A 17136-nucleotide genomic window follows, 5' to 3' on the forward strand; every position below is an offset into this window, starting at 1 on the left:
AAGGATAAATAAAGCTTTATTCTTAATAATTATTAAAGGCTTATAAGGCTATATATAAAAAAATACTTTATTAAGAGAGGTTTTAAAGTTATTAATAGCTATAAGGTTAATTACCTTTAGTTTATTAATATTAAAAAGATCTTAAGAATAAAATATATAAGTTACCTACTTATAAACTAACTTAACTAAAAGTAGTTAAGTTAGCTATTATTAAGGTACTTATATAATATTTACTAATAAATTAGTATAGATAGTAAAAAGCACTATAAGCCTATATAATTAATTATAGAATTTAATAAAACTAAGCACTTATATATTAGCCCTTACTTATTATACTTATTTAGTTATATAAAGTAAAATATGCTTTTACTAAATTTACTAATCTAATATAAGGGTAGGTGTATAAGCAAAAAGTGGATTTTTGCCTTATCTACTTTTGAAAAGACGGAGTGAGCCTTGCAGGCTGCCGTAACCTACCTAACCAATGAACAAGCAGCAATCAACCACAAAAGTCCAACCAAAACCCAAAATCATCACATAAAGAATCATTCACCAGTCTCAAAAACAAAGCAAGTTACACGGCCTCCCCCTTGCACAAGGCTGTCAATAACTCAATATACCTGCCAAGAAACACATTGGCATCACCCTCCCCATACACGCTGCTTTGCAATTTAACGGTAACAAGAGGATCCTTGGTAGGATCATCACTCATCTCCAACACAACGTCATACGGCGTACATTCGCGGCTTGCCAGCACCTCAACGATGCTCGCACCCCCGATGGTGCCGGACTCTGTGGCCCCCTGGCGGTAATCGAAGACGGCCTGGAAGAGTGGCGCGTGCGTCATCTCCTGCGGCGAGACGTTATCGAGCCCCAGACGAGAGGAGATCAAGTCGTGTGGGACGACGGAGTGTGACAAGGCCTGCCGCACCGCCTCCTTGGCGGATTCGATTGTGGCCGTGAAGGTGCCGGAGGAGGTGAGGCGCAAGGGCAGCAGGTTTGCAAAGTACCCCATGGTGGACAGGTCAGCCACAGACGAGCGGTTAGTGTCTGCCAAACCAATGGACACCTGCTCCTGCTTGGAAAGGTCTGAAAGAAGCGCAGCGTACGCAGCAAGATAGAAGGTCATGGGCGTAGTGCGGAGTTTCTTTGTACGCTCTTTGAGCCTAAAGGCAAGCACAGCAGACAAGCGGGACATGGCCGTGTGCTGGTCCCAGCTCACAGGTCCACGGGCGCTCTTCGCGCCGGGGAGGGGGAGAAGGGGAAGCGGGGCGGGGACAGGTGTGTAGAGACCGGTCCAGTACGCGATAGACGCGTCCATACCCCCCGAGGAAAGGAGGTTGCGTTGCTTGACCGCGAAGTCGGTGTACTGCGGTGCAGGAGGTAGGACAGCGTCGGTGTAGAGCTGCGAGAGCTCTGCGACGAGGTTTTCGGTAGTGGAGCCGTCGCCAGCCAGGCGGTGGTAGGCGAGCACAAGGAGGTGGGATGTGGGCGACCAGGTGAAGAGGGCGGTCTTGAAGGTTTCGCCGCTCTCCAGATCGTAGGGCTCCTTCTGCAGCTTGGCCAGCTCGGCCTCTGCCTCGTCGCGTGATGCTACGGAGACGGCGTGCAGGCCCCAGGTCGGGGCAGAGAGGACGTGCAGCAGCGGTGTAGGGGACGACTCCGAGGGCCGGAAGGCCGTGCGGAAGGTATCGTGACGTGTGGCGGCTGCTGTTACGGCCTGGGCGAGCTTTTCGGTGCTTAGACTGCCTTCCATGATCACTCCGATGGTGTTGTGAGAAATTGTAACATCCGGGAGAGAGGCCTGCCGCGTGAAGGAGTATTCCTGGGTCAGCGACATGGGGGCCTTTCTGACCACGCCCTCGAAGGGGACTCCGGCTTCGTCGGGGGTGGACAGCAGGGTTGAGGCGCCGTCGTCAAAGGATGACACGGTGGAAGAGTCATGTGAGCCTGCTGCGGCAACTTGTGCGTCGGCGACAAGAGGGATGGCGGCGGGGGGCAGGCGGGAGGCGCCTTCTGCTGCTAGGTCATCTATGGACGCGCCTGATAGGACGCGCAGGATAGGGATGTCAACAAGGAGTTGTTTCGAGAACCTGTGGTTGCGAAGCTTGTTAGGTGGACAAGTTTATGGCTCGGAGTCGGCGGGAGTAATGCGTACCATGAGGCGACGGTGATGGCACCGAGCGAGTCGATGCCCTGGTCCAGGAGAGGAGCAGCCGCGTTGACGCTCTCTTCCGGCGGGATGTGAAGCACGCCTCGCATCTTGTCGGAAAGACCCTCTGTTGTATTATCATGACAAAATCAGCTCCAACCAACCATATGCCAAACCGTAATAAGCAAAACTCACCAATAATAGCCGCCCGAACCTGCTCCATTGTCGTCGCCATTGCCAGCATCTCCTTAACACTCATCTTGCCGTCGCCCGCAGCAGCGGCATCGCTCCTGTTTTCCGGCGTCTTCAGGTTCCCGAATCTCGGATCATGGTAGAACTTGATAGTCTCCTTGTGCCGCGACTCCAGGGCGGGAATGCCGCTGCCAATCTCCGTCTCTGACATGTCGATGACCCTCTTGGCGTATACGCTGTCGACGCCGTTGACCCGGCGGCCGGATACAACTGCCTCGGCGAACAGAGTCAGGAACTCGGCTTCGCCAAGCGTGTCGACGTCGGATTTCTCTTGAAATTCCGCTTCGCGACTGTTGCGGGTTAGATAGCCGATGCCCATCACGGCGCCGATGTGGATCGTGGAGGCCTGGTTTTGTCAGCTTGTCAGATTGCAGAATTTCCAAAACATCATCTTCAAATGAGAAAAAGATAACACCTACAGCGAGACCCTTGCTGCGTCTGTATTGCCCAAGCGCCTGCAAATACGCGTTCGCAGCAGTGTAGTTCGTCTGGCCTGGATTACCACCAAACAGTGCGGCACTCGAGAACATGACAAAGAAATCAAGCGGGTCCTTCTCCGGATCGCAGAACCGGTCGTGGAAGATCTTGGCCCCGGGGACCTTGGAGTTGAGCACCATGTCCATCGTCGCCAGGTCCATGTTATTCAGCAGCGCGTCTTTGAGCACCAGCGGGCCGTACGCCAGACCGCCCACTGGCGGCAAGTTGTGTACGTCGCAGAGGGTGCTGAGACCGGCGTCGACAGACTGTGCGCTGGATGCATCCCTGTTTCGTTTTTGTCAGATCATATTCGCCCTCAAACGCGATGCCGGGGGGAGACTTACATGGCGAGCACGGTAATCTTCCCGCCCAACCTCTCCATATCCTCAAGCCACTTGGTCTCGGGCGTCTCAGGATTCCGGCTGGATAGCACAACATGTCGTCCGCCATGCTTGATGATCCACGCCGCAATCGAGCGTCCCATGGACTGCGAAAGCCCGACGAGGAGGTACGTTTTGTTATTGACGAAGAGCGTGCCGGCGTCCACGGGGCTGACGCGTGCGGGGACCTTGGTCTCGGCCTTCCAGTCGACTATCGCGTCGAGGGCGTCCTGCGCGTCGGCGGGCTTGGTGATGGGGCAGGATGCGATGATATCTATATTCAAAGTCGGGGTGGATATAGATTCGGCAACGAGCTGCAGTTGGCTTGCTTCCAGCGCGTCTGAGTAAGCAAAAGCCGCTGCTTTGGAGCGGAAGATGTAGCTTGAATTCCTTGCAGCACAGCCAGTCACGCAGGCGAGTCGTGGGCCGAGAGACGTGGCATGCTTGTCGGAGGACAGATCGTACAGGACAGCAATACCACTCGGAATCTTCTGCTTTATCGCCCTATCTGTATCGCGGGGATGGAGGACGATGCCCTGGGAAACCGACTCATCCACGGAAGCAATGTGCACAGAGACACTTCTGGCCACGGCGACTTGCTTAATCGCATCCACGCAGAACCTCGGCGGGGAGTACACCAGTGCCGACGAGCCCGGCGGCGTATCAACTACTCCCTGCGCGACCAGGTTTGCAACAGACGATAAGAGGGTGTTTGCGGAGGTATTCTCTACAGGGAAAGTATGCTTGACCGGCACAGTGACAATAGATGCGTTGACCTTCGCCAAGGCCAGCACAGCGCCATCCACCGTAGTGCCGGTGACGATGTGGAAGTACCCCAGCCCATGAACGCGGATAGCCTTGACGGTGGCGTGGTGCACGTGGACTGTCTGGCTGGCTGCGTCGGGTGGTGAACCCAGGGGTCGGGAGATCCGACCAGTGACCAGGACTGGGGGTGGCGTGTTCTGCAGCACCACGGGGACAGTGCCGATGTCGACCTCTTCCAGGATCGGGCGGCGGACAGAGTTGAGCCGGTGATTCCGCGCGGTATCCTGCTTGATGCGCGGCACGTGCGGCCGGCCGTCCACGACGCAGATCTCCGGCTCAAGCGTCCAGACGGTATTCTCCGGGATACCCTCCTCCAGGCGCAGGATCTGCTCGACCAGAAATCTGGCGTTCAGGTCCTCGAGCCGGTCCACGTCAAGACACTGGAACGCAACGTCAGGGTTCTCCAAGCGGACAGACCTTAACATGCCGATTCCCATCGCCTGGCGCGGGTTAGAGACCCAGGCGTCTTCCGTCAGCCAAAGCACCCCGCCCGCATTCGAGCCGAAGAACAACCTCTTCACGGCGGCGAGCTTCTCCTCCGTGAACTCGTCAAAAATGGGGCTGTCAACCTCCGAGAGGACCACGTACGTCGCCTTCGGCTGCAAATCCGCAGCCGCCAACTCGACCAAGCTAGGCACGACAAGCGGGTCGCGGCTCGGCAGCAGCTCGCGTATTGTCCTCATGATGGGTGCGAGGGCCGCGCCACTACCCACGATGACAAGCTGTGGGTGTTGCGGCTTGGGCGGGGCGGAAAGGGGCTCGTCGAGGCGGAGCTGCTCGGGCGTGATAGCATGTGTGCTGAGGAGGGTGTTGGGGAAGAGGTGACTTTCGCGGTCAGTTGTGACGCTGTCGATCCCTGAAAAGCCAGTTTTCTTGAAAATGGCATCCCACTCCTCGCGGGTAGCAAATGGGTCCAACGTGCGGCCCTCATCGACGCCCGCCCACCAGTCTGCAAACAATCCAAACAGGTACCCGACACGCATATGATGCTTGTTTGTGGCTTCGCAAATAACCACATGCCCTCCGGGCTTCAACAGGGTGCGGGCGTTCGCCATGGTCTCGGTCAGGTTAGGCGTAGCGTGCAGCACGGAGCTGGCGATGATCATGTCGTACGCGTGGGTCTTGAAGCCCTGCTCTGCGGGCGATTTAGTGATGTCTAGCTTGCGGAAGTCCATGCGTTCGAGGAAGGGGGAGAATTTCTCCTTTGCTTTCTCGAAGAACGCGGCGGAGATGTCCGTGAAGGTGTAACTGTTGAAGCCGAGCTCCGGGATCGCGAGGATGGAGGCCCCAGTTAATCGTGGTGAACTAACTGCCCTGGATTGTGTTGAGCGAAACCCACCGAATCCGTATGTCCCACTATAGTCGAGTCTCTTCGAGCTGACCCTTGAGGTTCGATTGTACATACCATGTGGAGGGGGGGGGGGGATGACATACCGATTTCCAGGATGTCCATGTTCTGGAACCGGTGCGCAATCTGGCCGACCAAGTGCTGTCCGTACTCCCACGTCGGCCCGCTGGTCAAATAGCTCGTGTAGAACTCTGTCAAAAGCCCGTTCTCGTTCATCCAGATAAACGGGTTCTTGTTCTCGCGGATTGTTGACAGGCTGTTGTCGCTGACCAGCTTGGCCAGCCGCAGGTGAGGGTGGTACCAGTTCCTAATGTCCGCATGTTGGTAAGTCGCGTCGTTGTGTCTCGGTGATGGTGGTGTTCTAGATGACTTACTCTTGCAGGAGCTTGTCGATGCTTTGCTCCGTATCCTCCTCCCACTCGGGCTTGTAGAACAAATGCTTTCCGTCCCTGGCAAGCTTGAGAACATGCTCATGCCAGTAGATATACCGCTGATTGCCCACACTCGCCTTCTTCCTATCTTCTTCTGTCAGTTCCGCCAAAAACTTGCGGACAAAGTAGTACACCGCCCGCTCGATAATCGGAATGACCTCCTTGTCCTGCTCCGTGGCCCACAGCCGTTCAATATCGAGAACCTTGTCGGGATTCAGCGGGCCCCATACGGTCTTAGTAAACGGCCTGTGGTCTTCAATTGCAGACGGCGGAGTCAGCGGCACGAGGTGCATGTTTTCAACGCTGTACAGAACCGCATTGGTCTCCTTGTCGAATACTTCCATGTCACCAGAGAGGTAGTCGCCGCCATCATGAGTGTTGACAGAGTTGTACCGCACCCCTTCCAGCGAGTCCAGCGTGCTCGCGCACACAGCCGGCACAAGTGCGATCCGCCCCACGCGCGTCGGGACGTACAGCGAACGCAGCCGCTTATCGCCGGGGGAGGAGTACGCACCCATGACGGTCTGGAAGGCCAGGTCGAGATTGGCGGGGTGCAGAACAATGGGGTTGGCACCATCGACCAGCCGCGGGTGTGCCATGTGGCCAGAGGCTCGCGATGTGCTCCGCAACATACTGTACACGCAGCGATAGTTGTTGCTGTAGTCATAGCCGATGTTATCGAGTTCTCTGTAGAACAACCTAATGTCGACCGGGTTAGCGTGCGGCGGTGCCGGGCCTGGGCTAGGGAGCGACACGGGCTCTCCAAGGGTTACGACAATCCGGCCGTGGGCAGACAGAGACAGTGTCGACTCGCGGGAAAGGCAAGAGGCAATCCCGAACTCCAGGTCGATCTGCGCATCATCGGAATATGTGACGCTCGCAGTAAGCGTCAGTTCCGCCATACTGTCCGCGTCATCGAACGTGACCGCCTTATCAATGCTCAGGTCCAGCATCTCCAACAGCCCTACCCGTACACCCTTCCCCGCGGCAATGTATAATGCCGCCTCCATCGCCATGACCACGTACCCTGCAGCGGGGAGCACCGCCTGGCCCTGGAGCTCATGGCCCTGCATCCACTCGTGGTCTCTTGGCCGGATGAAGTTCCGCCACTGAAGGGTGGTGGCCGTGCTGCTGGGCAGCGCCGTGCCGAGCATGAGATGCGGGCGCGGGCCGTGCAGCGCCGCCTTGGTAGCGCGGGACTCGGACCAGTAGACGCGCGAGTGGTCCCAAGCGTAGGGCGGAAGACGCTTCGAGATGTCGACTGGCGGGGTGGGTTGCATTGCCGCCACCAACGTGGTCCCGTTGACGGCGTTGAGCGCGCCGAGCCGCTCCCAGATGTACCCTAGACCCGTGGCGAACGCAGCCACGTCATCCCCGCCGCGCTGCAGACACCCGGTATACGGGATCGGGTCCGTCATTACAGTGGCCAGCGTGTTTGTCGCGGGTCCTTGGAGTGTTGGGTGCGGGCCGACCTCCACGGCAGCATCTAGCGTATTCTCCAACCCGGCCTGCTCCAGCGCGTGGCGAAAGAGAACGGGCGAGACGAGGTTATCCCGCCAGTACTGCGGCGTAACATCAGCCCTCGTCATGATGTTCCCTTCACGCACGGAGGAGTACCACTTGGCGCCCGTGCCGGTCCCGTCGGCTACCGCACAACCGCAGTCGGCGAGGGCGGTCATGTATGGTTCCGAGCAGGGGAGCATGTGGTTGGAGTGGTATGCCTTGTCGACGCGGAGCAGACGCGCGAATTTGGACTCGTCCTGGAGGATTTCTGCAATCTCTTCCAGGGCGTCCATATCACCAGAGAGGGTAACGCTGTCGGGCGAGTTACACGCCGCGATGCACACACGGCCTGCGAATGCCTCCAGCTCGACTAGTTCCCGCGCATCCTCGAGGGATGCGCCCACTGCCAACATTCCACCCACCTGCCCGGTGGGAGAGGAAGCATGGTGCGACGTAAAACCGCGCAGGTAAGCAATACGAATAGCCTGGCCGGCGCTGATGAACCCCGCCGCGTATGCGCAGCCTATCTCGCCGGAGCTGTGGCCGACGATGACTTCAAAGACAACACCAGCCGCAGACAGCAACCTGACCAGAACGATCTGGACTGCTGCGCAGAGGGGCTGCGAGTATGCGGCCAAGCGTACATTGGACGCGTCGCCTTCCAGAAGCAGCTGCTCCTTGAGCGTCCAGCTGGGCCTGTACTGCTCGGGGAGAGTTTGCAGCGCCGCGTCCAGCTCATCAATAACGGCCGCCACGAACGGAAGGTGCAGGACCAGCTGCTTCATCATCGCGGGCCACTGTGCGCCCTGGCCGGTAAAAATGCCGAGGATGCGGCCGGCTTCGGTGGTTTTGGGTGTGTATTCCAGACCCACGTCGTCTTTGACGGCGGCTTCCAGAGCCTTGCAGAGCGACTCGACGCTGCTGGCCGCCATGGCATGGCGCACGGGGAGGACGGAGCGTTTCTGTAGAAGCGTCCATGCCAGGTCTGTCATGTTGATGTCTGGGGTTGTCTTGATGAGGGATAGGATGCTCTCCATGTTTGCTTTGATGGAGCGTTTCGTCCGGGCTGAGAACACCAGCGGCAGGACGTTGGTTGAGCTGGGACAAGCGGAAGTTGAGGATGCGGCGGGAACATACTCCTCGATGATGGCGTGGGCGTTTGTGCCTCCGAAGCCTGTCGTATTTGAGCATCATACCGTCCAAGGCAATGAAACAATTCAAGGGGAAAAAAAAAAGAAAAAAAAGAAAAGCTTACCGAAAGAGTTGACACTAGCCCTCCGCGGCTGTCCCTCTGCAACAGCTGGCCACGGCGTCGCCTCCTTAGGCACACGCAGATGCTCGCAAAAGGGCTCAACGCGCGGGTTGAGCTTCTCCAGCAGCATGTTCGGCGGCACGATACCATTCTGCACAGCCAGACTGCATTTGAGCAGGCCTGCAATACCAGCCGTGCCCTCCGTGTGGCCGACCACCGTCTTGATGGACCCCACATACAGGTCCTGCATGTCCTCCGTCCCATCAGAGAAGAAAGCGGTCGATATGGCCTCGGCCTCTTGAGGGTCGCCAGCCGGTGTTCCGGTCCCTGTTTCTAGATCAGCATGTTGTTCCTTGGCCGACAGGGCGAAGAAAAAGGATGGGACCGGTCATATACCATGCGCCTCGAAGAACTGCGGCCGCCCCTCGTGCCTACTCAGGTCCAGCCCGGCTCGGGCGTATGTAGCGCGGATGAGCGCCGCCTGCGCAACGTTGCTCGGCATGGTGATTCCCGTGGTCCTGCCGTCCTGACCGACACCTGTCTCACGGATCAAGCAGTCAATTGTGTCGCCGTCGGCGAGGGCCTGCGAGAGGGTTTTGAGGACGACGCATGCTATGCCCTCCTGTGAAGATTATCATGAATCAGGCAGCTGTTTTCTTCCTAGAGAGAAACAGGCGGGCACTCACCCCTCGTGCATATCCGTCCGCCGCAGCATCCCACATGCGCGACCGGCCCGTCGGCGAGAGCATGGACAGCTTGCTTTCCGTAATGAAGTTTACTGTAGCCAGTTAGCTGTTGGTCGCGGTGGACGTAAGATATAGGGACTTACAAGGCGATAGCATTAGATTCGCACCCGCTGCAATAGCAATCTTGCTCGTACCGCTGCGCAGCTGCTGCACGGCATGATGGACTGCCACAAGTGACGAGCTGCACGCCGTATCGATCGTCATCTGCATCCATCAGCACCACCCACACAAACGCCAACCCTCCACTCTCCCTCTACCTCCCTGACATCCAGCAAGAAGAAAGAACTTACGCTCGGCCCATGCCAATCGAAAAAATAACTCAATCGGTTACTCGCAATACTCGTGGCCGCCCCCGTCGCCAGATACGTCGGAATCGCATCCAAGTCCCCAACCTTGGTCAACTCGAAATCATGAGTCATGATGCCAACGTAGACGGCCGTATCGGACCCTTTCAACTCGGCAAGAGTTTGTCCGGCAGAGCACAGCGCATCATATGTAGCCTCCAGCAGCTGGCGCTGCTGCGGGTCCATGCTCTCGGCCTCGCCAGCTTGGACATTGAAGAAGTGCGCGTCAAAGGTCTTTATGTCCGAGAGAAAGTAGCCGTGCCGTGCGTTGGTACGCCCATGATGACTGCCGTCGGGGTGGTGGAAGGCGTCAACATTGAAGCGGTCTTTTGGGACTTGGGACTGGAGATCATGGGGTTTGGAGAGAAAGTTCCATAGCTTGGAGGGGGTATTCAGGTCGCCTGGGAAGCGGCAGGCACTGCCGATTACGGCAATGGGTTCTGGGGCCATGGGGAGGTGAGATAGAATGGCGAGGTGAGATGGGATGTTGAGGTGAGATGGGATGGCGAGGTGAGGTAGGATAGGGAAGTAAGTATAATCATATAAAGGGTGCAAAATATCATCTTCAACGGGGTCTTCGAGATGTGGCAGGATGGTCATTCATATCCGCCGCGAGCATGAATCATGTAAAGCGAATGTCCTATGCCCACATTCACCGCAAGGTAATGACAGAGGCGTCTAGTGCGGCCGTTCCTACTGGGTCCTCAGAAAACATAAAAACGACATGCCGAAACTCGCACTACCGGTGTCGTCTATCCGCATACATGCTACCATCAGCCAAGACTGTGCGAAGTCTTCATCAACCACGCAGCACAACATCAACCTAGGGTTTTCGCCGGCAGACTACCTAGCATGCTCTACTATAGCCGGGATGAATGTAATAAGTATAATGTGGGTGCGAGTAAAAGACAGTCATATATTAAGTACAGTACACCAAAAGCTAGACTTACACCCTGCTAAGAGAACACTCAGACTTTAGGAATACATGGAGCTCAAAGGAAACCTTGACTATGTACATAGTAACAGACTCAACGCGCTTCATGCCTACTCACTATATGCCTAACGTCTTTGATGTAATCTTTTACTCACGAAACCCTCCGCCTGTTTTCTACCGAGTAGATATATATTGCTACTGCGTTGGTTAATAATTTGTTTTCATATGCATGTAGAAAATAGTAGTAACAACTAGCCAAAAGTGGGAATCGGTTGTCGGGGCGCCCCTCCTACATACATCCATAGAAACCCTTGTAGCTTGAGTTATGACTCGGTGCTGTATCAGTCCACAGGGCTAAGTCGGCCCCCGTTCCCAGTCAAGGAAGCCGTTGCCGTTTTACCAGGTGACATCTCTCCACTCAGTGAGTGGATGTAGGACGGGCGAACTGGAGGGGACGAGACATGAGTAATTTGAATGACTCCGACACCTACCGTCGCGAGCGGTATGACCTTAACGTGTACATGCTGGGATTTTCAACTGTTGAATAGTCACATATTCGAGATTATCTCACTAGGTCGGCTGATACAGTTAACGAGACAACTCGTAGTCAGATCTGCACCTCAACCCTCCGAAACGAAGCAAACCAAAGGCTGTTCACGGCTGCTCTGGAGTGATCAAACACAGCAGAGCGGCGAGGAAAGGCAACATGGCCGAACCCAAAGTAACCTGGACCTCCCTCCCGCGAAAAGACCAACTGGTCATCCTGTTCCTCGTCCGCTTCTGCGAGCCTATCGTCAAGGTCTCCATCTCCTCCTATGTCTACTTCCAGCTGCAGTCGCTGGACCCGTCACTCCCAAGCGCTGCCATCGTCCAACAGACCACGCTGCTGCAGGCTGCGTATACCATCGCGCAATGTCTCGCGAGCATTTTTCTTGGGAGCGTCGCGGATTCACCTAGGGGCGGAAGGAAGGTCGTTGTTGTGTTGAGCTTGTTGGGTTCTTGTAAGTCCTGCGAGATTTGCATGTTGTAAGGTGTGTATGTGTGTGTGGTAGTGGTGGTGCTGATGTTGGACGGTCTAGTTGTCGCGTGCTCGTTATTCGGCTTCGTCGCCAGTTTCGAACAGGCCCTCGTGCTGCGCTTCGTCGAGGGTCTGACTAACGGTACTGTTGCCATGGTCCGGACCATGACGGCCGAGGTCGTGCAAGAGAAAAAGTAAGTCTGTGGTGCTGATTCCGTAGCCACTTGGTTTCTCGGCTGACAAGACCAGGTTCCAAGTAAGGGCCTTCGTCCTCCTCAACATCAGCACCAGCTTCGCCATCATCCTCAGCGCCCTCGTAGCGGCCGGCACGGTCGAGCTGACGCCCAAGGCCCACGGCAGCGGGTTGTTGACCCGGTATCCGTATGCTCTGCCCGCCCTTCTCAACGCTGGCTTCTTGCTGGTGGTGTTGGTGACGGCTGTTTTGTTCCTTGAGGAGGTATGGCACTCCCATAACATCAACACATATACACACACGCACAAACATACACACACACAGACATCCGCCCCAACAGAAACTGACCATGATCCAGACCTCCAAACTCGTCCGCCACAGGTACGACCCCGGCATCGCTCTGTCACGCTACATCCTCTCTCGACTCCAGATGCTCCGGAACCGCGACAGCAAAGAGGCACTGTACTCCCGCGTCGACGAAACTGAGGAACTCGTCTTGCTCGAAGAGTCGGAACTGCCGTCACCACGGCCCGAAACCAAGTCCGTTGCCAGGCTCCCCACCACCCGCATCTTCACGAAAAACATGGTGCTGGTCCTCCTCGCGGCCTTCATCTACGAAGCGCACCTCGGGACCGCGAGCGTCGCTTTCCCGAATCTCCTCGTGACGCCCGTCTCCAGCCGGGAGGAGGAGGCGCAGCGGCTTCTACCGTTCTTCTTTGGTGGGGGGGCTGGCTTCACTCCTTTGCCCTTGGCTGTGTACTCGGTCATGTACGGTCCGTACAACGCCCAACTACACCCGCACCCTTTTTTGCGGCCTTTTTTTTTGATTTTTGAAATCATGCTGACCGGATTAAACAAAACATCAAGGCATCTTCTCCATCCCCCTCCAGTTAATCCTCTACCCACGCCTGTCGCAACGCCTCGGGCCTCTGCACGTCTGGCGGACCTTCTACCTCGCCTACCCGTTTCTCTACTACGCGTACCCCTTCGCAGCCCTCGTCCCTTCCAGCACCCCTCCACCATCGGGCAAAACGGGAGTCGCAATCTGGGCCGTGATAACGCCCATGCAGATGCTCACCGCCCTGCTGACCAGCACCGTGTCCCCGTCCCAAACGGTCTTGATCAACGCGGCGTGCCCACACCCGTCTGCACTCGCCAGGACACACAGCATTGCGTTCTTCTCCTCAATGGTCACGCGGGCGGGGAGCACGGCGCTGGCAGGAGCGCTGTTGGGGTATGGCACGTCGCATAATCTGACGGGGTTGCCGTTTTGGGGGTGTGCGGCCATTGCTATGCTGGGGGCTTGTTTGAATCCGTTTCTGAGCGAAGGGACAGGTCATGAGATCCGGTTGCCGGGGGATGAGTAGCGGGGCGGTGGATGGTGTGCGAGTCGCGATAAGTAGATGGCATGCGTGCCACACACTGAGAATGTGTTTACCATGCAAGGACGAGTCGACCACAGTATCAGATAGAAACAATCGTGCCGCAGTACCGGTCCGGTCTCCCCTTACCCCCCTCTTATTTTCTTTTCTTCTTTTTTTTCTTCTCTTCTTTTTTTTTCTTCTTTTTTTCTCTTTCTCCCCAATTCAAAGCACTCATTCCTTAAGAAGGGGTGGTCTCGGGGTCCAACATCACCCTGGCGTGTCACCATACCATAGACAGTGTATACCCAGTCAATTCCCCAAAGACAGCAAACTGACAGGGTAACTCACCGGTCTTGAGGTCCGTATCCCAAAAATGGCCCGCTTCACCTCCAAAATCGCCTTGGTGACGTCGTGCGCATCCGGCAGCGGCGCCGCCATCGTCCGACGCCTGGCGTCCGAAGCCGCGATCGTCATCGCCGCCGACAAGACGGGCCACGAGGCGCTGGCGGCCGAGCTGGGCGACAGCGTGATCCCACGACACCTCGATGCGGCGTCGGAAGACAGCATACGCGATTTGGAAGCCTACATCCGAACGGCGCATGGGCGGCTCGACATCCTGGTCAACAACACGGGCATGGGCGGGCCGCGCTGCCCAATCTTGGACGTGACGGCTGCAGATGCCGCCGAGGTCTTCCGGTACAACATCCACGGGGCCTTCCTCCTCCTCCAGCTCGGGCTACGCTTCATGACTTCGCAGCCCACGGGAGGATGCATCGTCCTCACGGCATCCATTGCAGGGCTGGTCGGCACGCCCAACTCGGCCCCCTACGCCATCTCCAAGGGCGCGGTGATTGCCATGGTCAAGACGGCGGCGGTCGAGTACGCCAAACACGGGATCCGGGTCAACGCGGTAGCCCCCGGCCCGACAGCGGTGCCGATGGTAGAAGCGCTGGGCGAGGCTGCGACGGCCGGGTTGAGAGCGAGGATTCCGCAGGCGAGGCTGGCAGAGCCGAGGGAGGTGGCAGCAGTGGTTGCGTTCCTGGCGGATGACCAAGATACAGGGCACGTCACCGGGCAGGTTTGGTGTGTTGACGGGGGGTGGACGGCGGCGTAGTCCATGTGGCTGCGGCAGTCAAGAACAGCAGACTGCGGATACGATACTGACTCGGTTGGGCTGCCAAGGTAGCGAGCGGTTAACAGGCAGACGGATTACGGGGCTTTCAAGGGATCAGCAAAGTACTGACCTACACACTCCCCAGTACCTCTCTACTTTAAATCCTCTCACTCCAAGTTAATAGACCAAGTGAGTAGGGTACCTATTATAAGGATATACTCTAGCCTATATGTTAAAATGATTTAGAGGCAGATCAGCCAAAGGTTAAATTTGCCTAAAAAGCTAATTGTGTGTGTGCTATTAGATTTTAGATGCATTTAAAGCTAATACTCCGTAAAGATAGAGCTGTTTTCTCTTTCTACTTGGAAAAAGGGTGGTTCATCTGGTCCGTGCGTTATTAAGCGAGAGAGACTTGGGCCAGTACTTTGCTGACTCAAGTTTGGCCCCGCAATTTGTCTGCCTGTTAACTGCTGCCGCTGCCGTGGGATGAAGTGGAAATTGCGGAAAAGCGGCTCTGTTTTTGTATCCACATGCATGCGTGTCGGGTTACGTGGAGGTGGTGGGGGGATGGGGAATTAAGCTTTCGCCTGACATGCACACTCACTTGCAGATCTGCATTTACCTGCCTGCCGCTTTCACTATGCCCAACTAGGTATGTAAGACGTTGACGACAGGGCTAGCGCCGATCTGCGGGGAGGGGGGGTGCTCACCGACACAACGCAACCCCCAGATCCCAGACGTGAATTGCCATGGACTGACTGTGATTCTTTGTTTTTTTTTTTTTCTTCTTGTTTTTTTTCGTTGGCAATCAGAATCATGCGGTACACATACGTGTCAGGTAGTCGGTCTCGATTCGATGCAGTACACCTGGGGTTCATTCATCAAAGAGTGCTTATTGTGCTTGATTGAGGCCTTCTTCCCCATCCCGGTCGAAGCGGGGCTCGACGGGTTCTTATACACTGTATCCGTATATCCTATACACTGCATATCGGCGTTATCCGGATAAGCGAGTCTCCACGTACAGCCCGGTTAATTTCATCCCGCTTAACTGCCTCCCGGCTTACGTGATGTGGTCCTGCCCACGCAAACGGCGCACCAATATCTCGACTTGCCATCCTTGCTTGCATGCTCCCAAAAGTGAAGACCATCCGGTCCCTCCCCTTCCTTCGCTCAGCACTCACAAACATCACACAGGTCACCAGGCCTGTCAGTCAGTCAACCAACAGCTCAAAAGACTGGCTGACAAGACAAAATGCTCTACAAAGACCAGTACGCCTCCCTTTCCTCGGACAGTCCCGACTGCATCAGCGACGGCGAGCCCGAACAGTACCCCCTGACACCGGGCGGCGTCCAACCTGCACCGCCCCCCCGCAAGTCCAGGAACCGATACACGTACGCCGTGCTCGCAGTGCTCGCGCAGCTTGTGTACACGATAGTAGTCCTCGTCGCAGCGCGGACGTTGTACTACAAGAGAGTGTGTCCGGTCGTCGCCGCGCCGGATCGCTATCGCGCTTGGGCAAGTCCTGCGGCATTTCTCCGTGGGGGTAAGTCATGTGCTGACACTGGGTAGCATGTGCTAGAGTATAAAGAGGTTCCTGCCGACCACAAGGAGCCGGACGAGCACCACCCGTACCTGGGCACTCCGCGGCCGGAGCTGGATCGGAATTGGAATACGCTTTTGTCGAGTATTGCCCTCCCACCTGAAGCCTGTATACACGGTTGGGGACCCACTGACGGGAACAAATCAAACAATAGCATTCCGCAACCGCGTTCCAGGCGCCGAGGTAAGCAGGCTGGGGATCGAGGAGGGGTCCATCTGGCTGGATGACGATGTCGGTCAATAGTACGTTTCGCAAATTGCGCGGCTTGGATGTTGAGAGGCTGACTTAGGCGTGCAGTTATGGGAGCGTGTGGGTTGGACACAACCTGCACTGCGTTGTAAGTCGAGACCTTGGCCGGGTTGCTGGAAAGCTGCTGATGAAGAATGGCAGAAATATCTGTACAATGGCCTGCATCGGGACCATTATTACCACAACATGACCGAGGCGGAAGAGAAATCGCACAGCAGTCATCTGCGTATGTTTCTTTCTTCCTCTCACACTCCAACTTTCCCTTTCTCTCTCTCTCTCTCTCTCTCTCTCTCCGCCCCTTGCTTTCCCCATCATACTGCGTACTGACCAAGACCAGACCACTGCCTCCACCGCCTGATGGACGCGCTTAAATGCCACCCAGACATGTCCCCGCTGTCTTTGCACTGGGTGGTCAACGAGGTCGCGCCCGTTGTCAATTGGGACGGGGCGCGGCACACGTGCGCCAACTGGGACCGCGTTATGGACTGGGCCAGGAGCAACCAGATTGTTCCCGCTGGGAAGGCTAGTCTCGGGCAGGGTAAGCATCGCAGAGTCCAGCAGAATACCGTAGGCAAACATGCTGACCCGAGTTCCCTGCAGTCGCGCCGCACCCTCTTTACGGTATGTACTGTGAAAACCGCCGTATTGTTTGTTTTGCAAAGGGAGCTGGCTGATGGCAAATAGCGACGTTGCTGGATGAGAACGGCCACGCCGACTTTTTGAACCAGGACGCCATCGTCGAGTGGGAAAAGTTGTTTGCCAGGCCGGATTGGCAGGCGTGGGCTAAGGAGCACGGGGTTCCGGAGGGCACTATTCCCGACAAGGAGATGCTGAGGAACCATCATGTCGGGTAGGTGTCAACGAATGGTGTGTTTGTTCACGGACTGGCTGTCTTGATGTATGCATGGTCGGTTGCGGGTTTGATGAGTGCGGTTTTTGTTCAGTGGTTGGAC

General features: G+C 56.3%; 4 protein-coding genes across 4 annotated transcripts; 3 read left to right on the plus strand and 1 right to left on the minus strand.

Moving 5' to 3' along the window:
• Positions 1 to 574: 574 nt before the first annotated feature.
• GLRG_11626 (beta-ketoacyl synthase domain-containing protein) lies at positions 575 to 10160 on the minus strand (the record flags this gene model as incomplete). The annotated part of the gene is made up of 12 exons (XM_008102310.1): positions 575 to 2093; positions 2159 to 2279; positions 2348 to 2750; positions 2824 to 3166; positions 3226 to 5391; positions 5517 to 5741; positions 5809 to 8542; positions 8624 to 8947; positions 9017 to 9242; positions 9307 to 9398; positions 9450 to 9570; positions 9657 to 10160. The coding sequence occupies 12 exons, from the start codon at positions 10158 to 10160 to the stop codon at positions 575 to 577; spliced, it is 8778 nt and encodes a 2925-aa protein (XP_008100501.1).
• A 945-nt stretch (positions 10161 to 11105) lies between these two features.
• On the plus strand, positions 11106 to 13222 carry GLRG_11627 (major facilitator superfamily transporter; the record flags this gene model as incomplete). The annotated part of the gene is made up of 6 exons (XM_008102311.1): positions 11106 to 11109; positions 11256 to 11645; positions 11724 to 11856; positions 11912 to 12119; positions 12214 to 12628; positions 12723 to 13222. The coding sequence occupies 6 exons, from the start codon at positions 11106 to 11108 to the stop codon at positions 13220 to 13222; spliced, it is 1650 nt and encodes a 549-aa protein (XP_008100502.1).
• A 370-nt stretch (positions 13223 to 13592) lies between these two features.
• Positions 13593 to 14333, plus strand: GLRG_11628 (short chain dehydrogenase; the record flags this gene model as incomplete). The annotated part of the gene is made up of 1 exon (XM_008102312.1): positions 13593 to 14333. One exon carries the CDS (start codon positions 13593 to 13595, stop codon positions 14331 to 14333), a length of 741 nt encoding a protein of 246 aa, XP_008100503.1.
• Positions 14334 to 15585: 1252 nt separating this feature from the next.
• Positions 15586 to 17037, plus strand: GLRG_11629 (uncharacterized protein; the record flags this gene model as incomplete). The annotated part of the gene is made up of 8 exons (XM_008102313.1): positions 15586 to 15807; positions 15904 to 16042; positions 16089 to 16176; positions 16232 to 16271; positions 16325 to 16409; positions 16521 to 16721; positions 16784 to 16804; positions 16868 to 17037. The coding sequence occupies 8 exons, from the start codon at positions 15586 to 15588 to the stop codon at positions 17035 to 17037; spliced, it is 966 nt and encodes a 321-aa protein (XP_008100504.1).
• Between the last annotated feature and the right edge of the window lie 99 nt (positions 17038 to 17136).

The sequence above is a fragment of the Colletotrichum graminicola genome, assembly GCF_000149035.1.
Source record: "Colletotrichum graminicola M1.001 genomic scaffold supercont1.97, whole genome shotgun sequence".
Taxonomy (NCBI): Eukaryota; Fungi; Ascomycota; class Sordariomycetes; order Glomerellales; family Glomerellaceae; genus Colletotrichum; species Colletotrichum graminicola.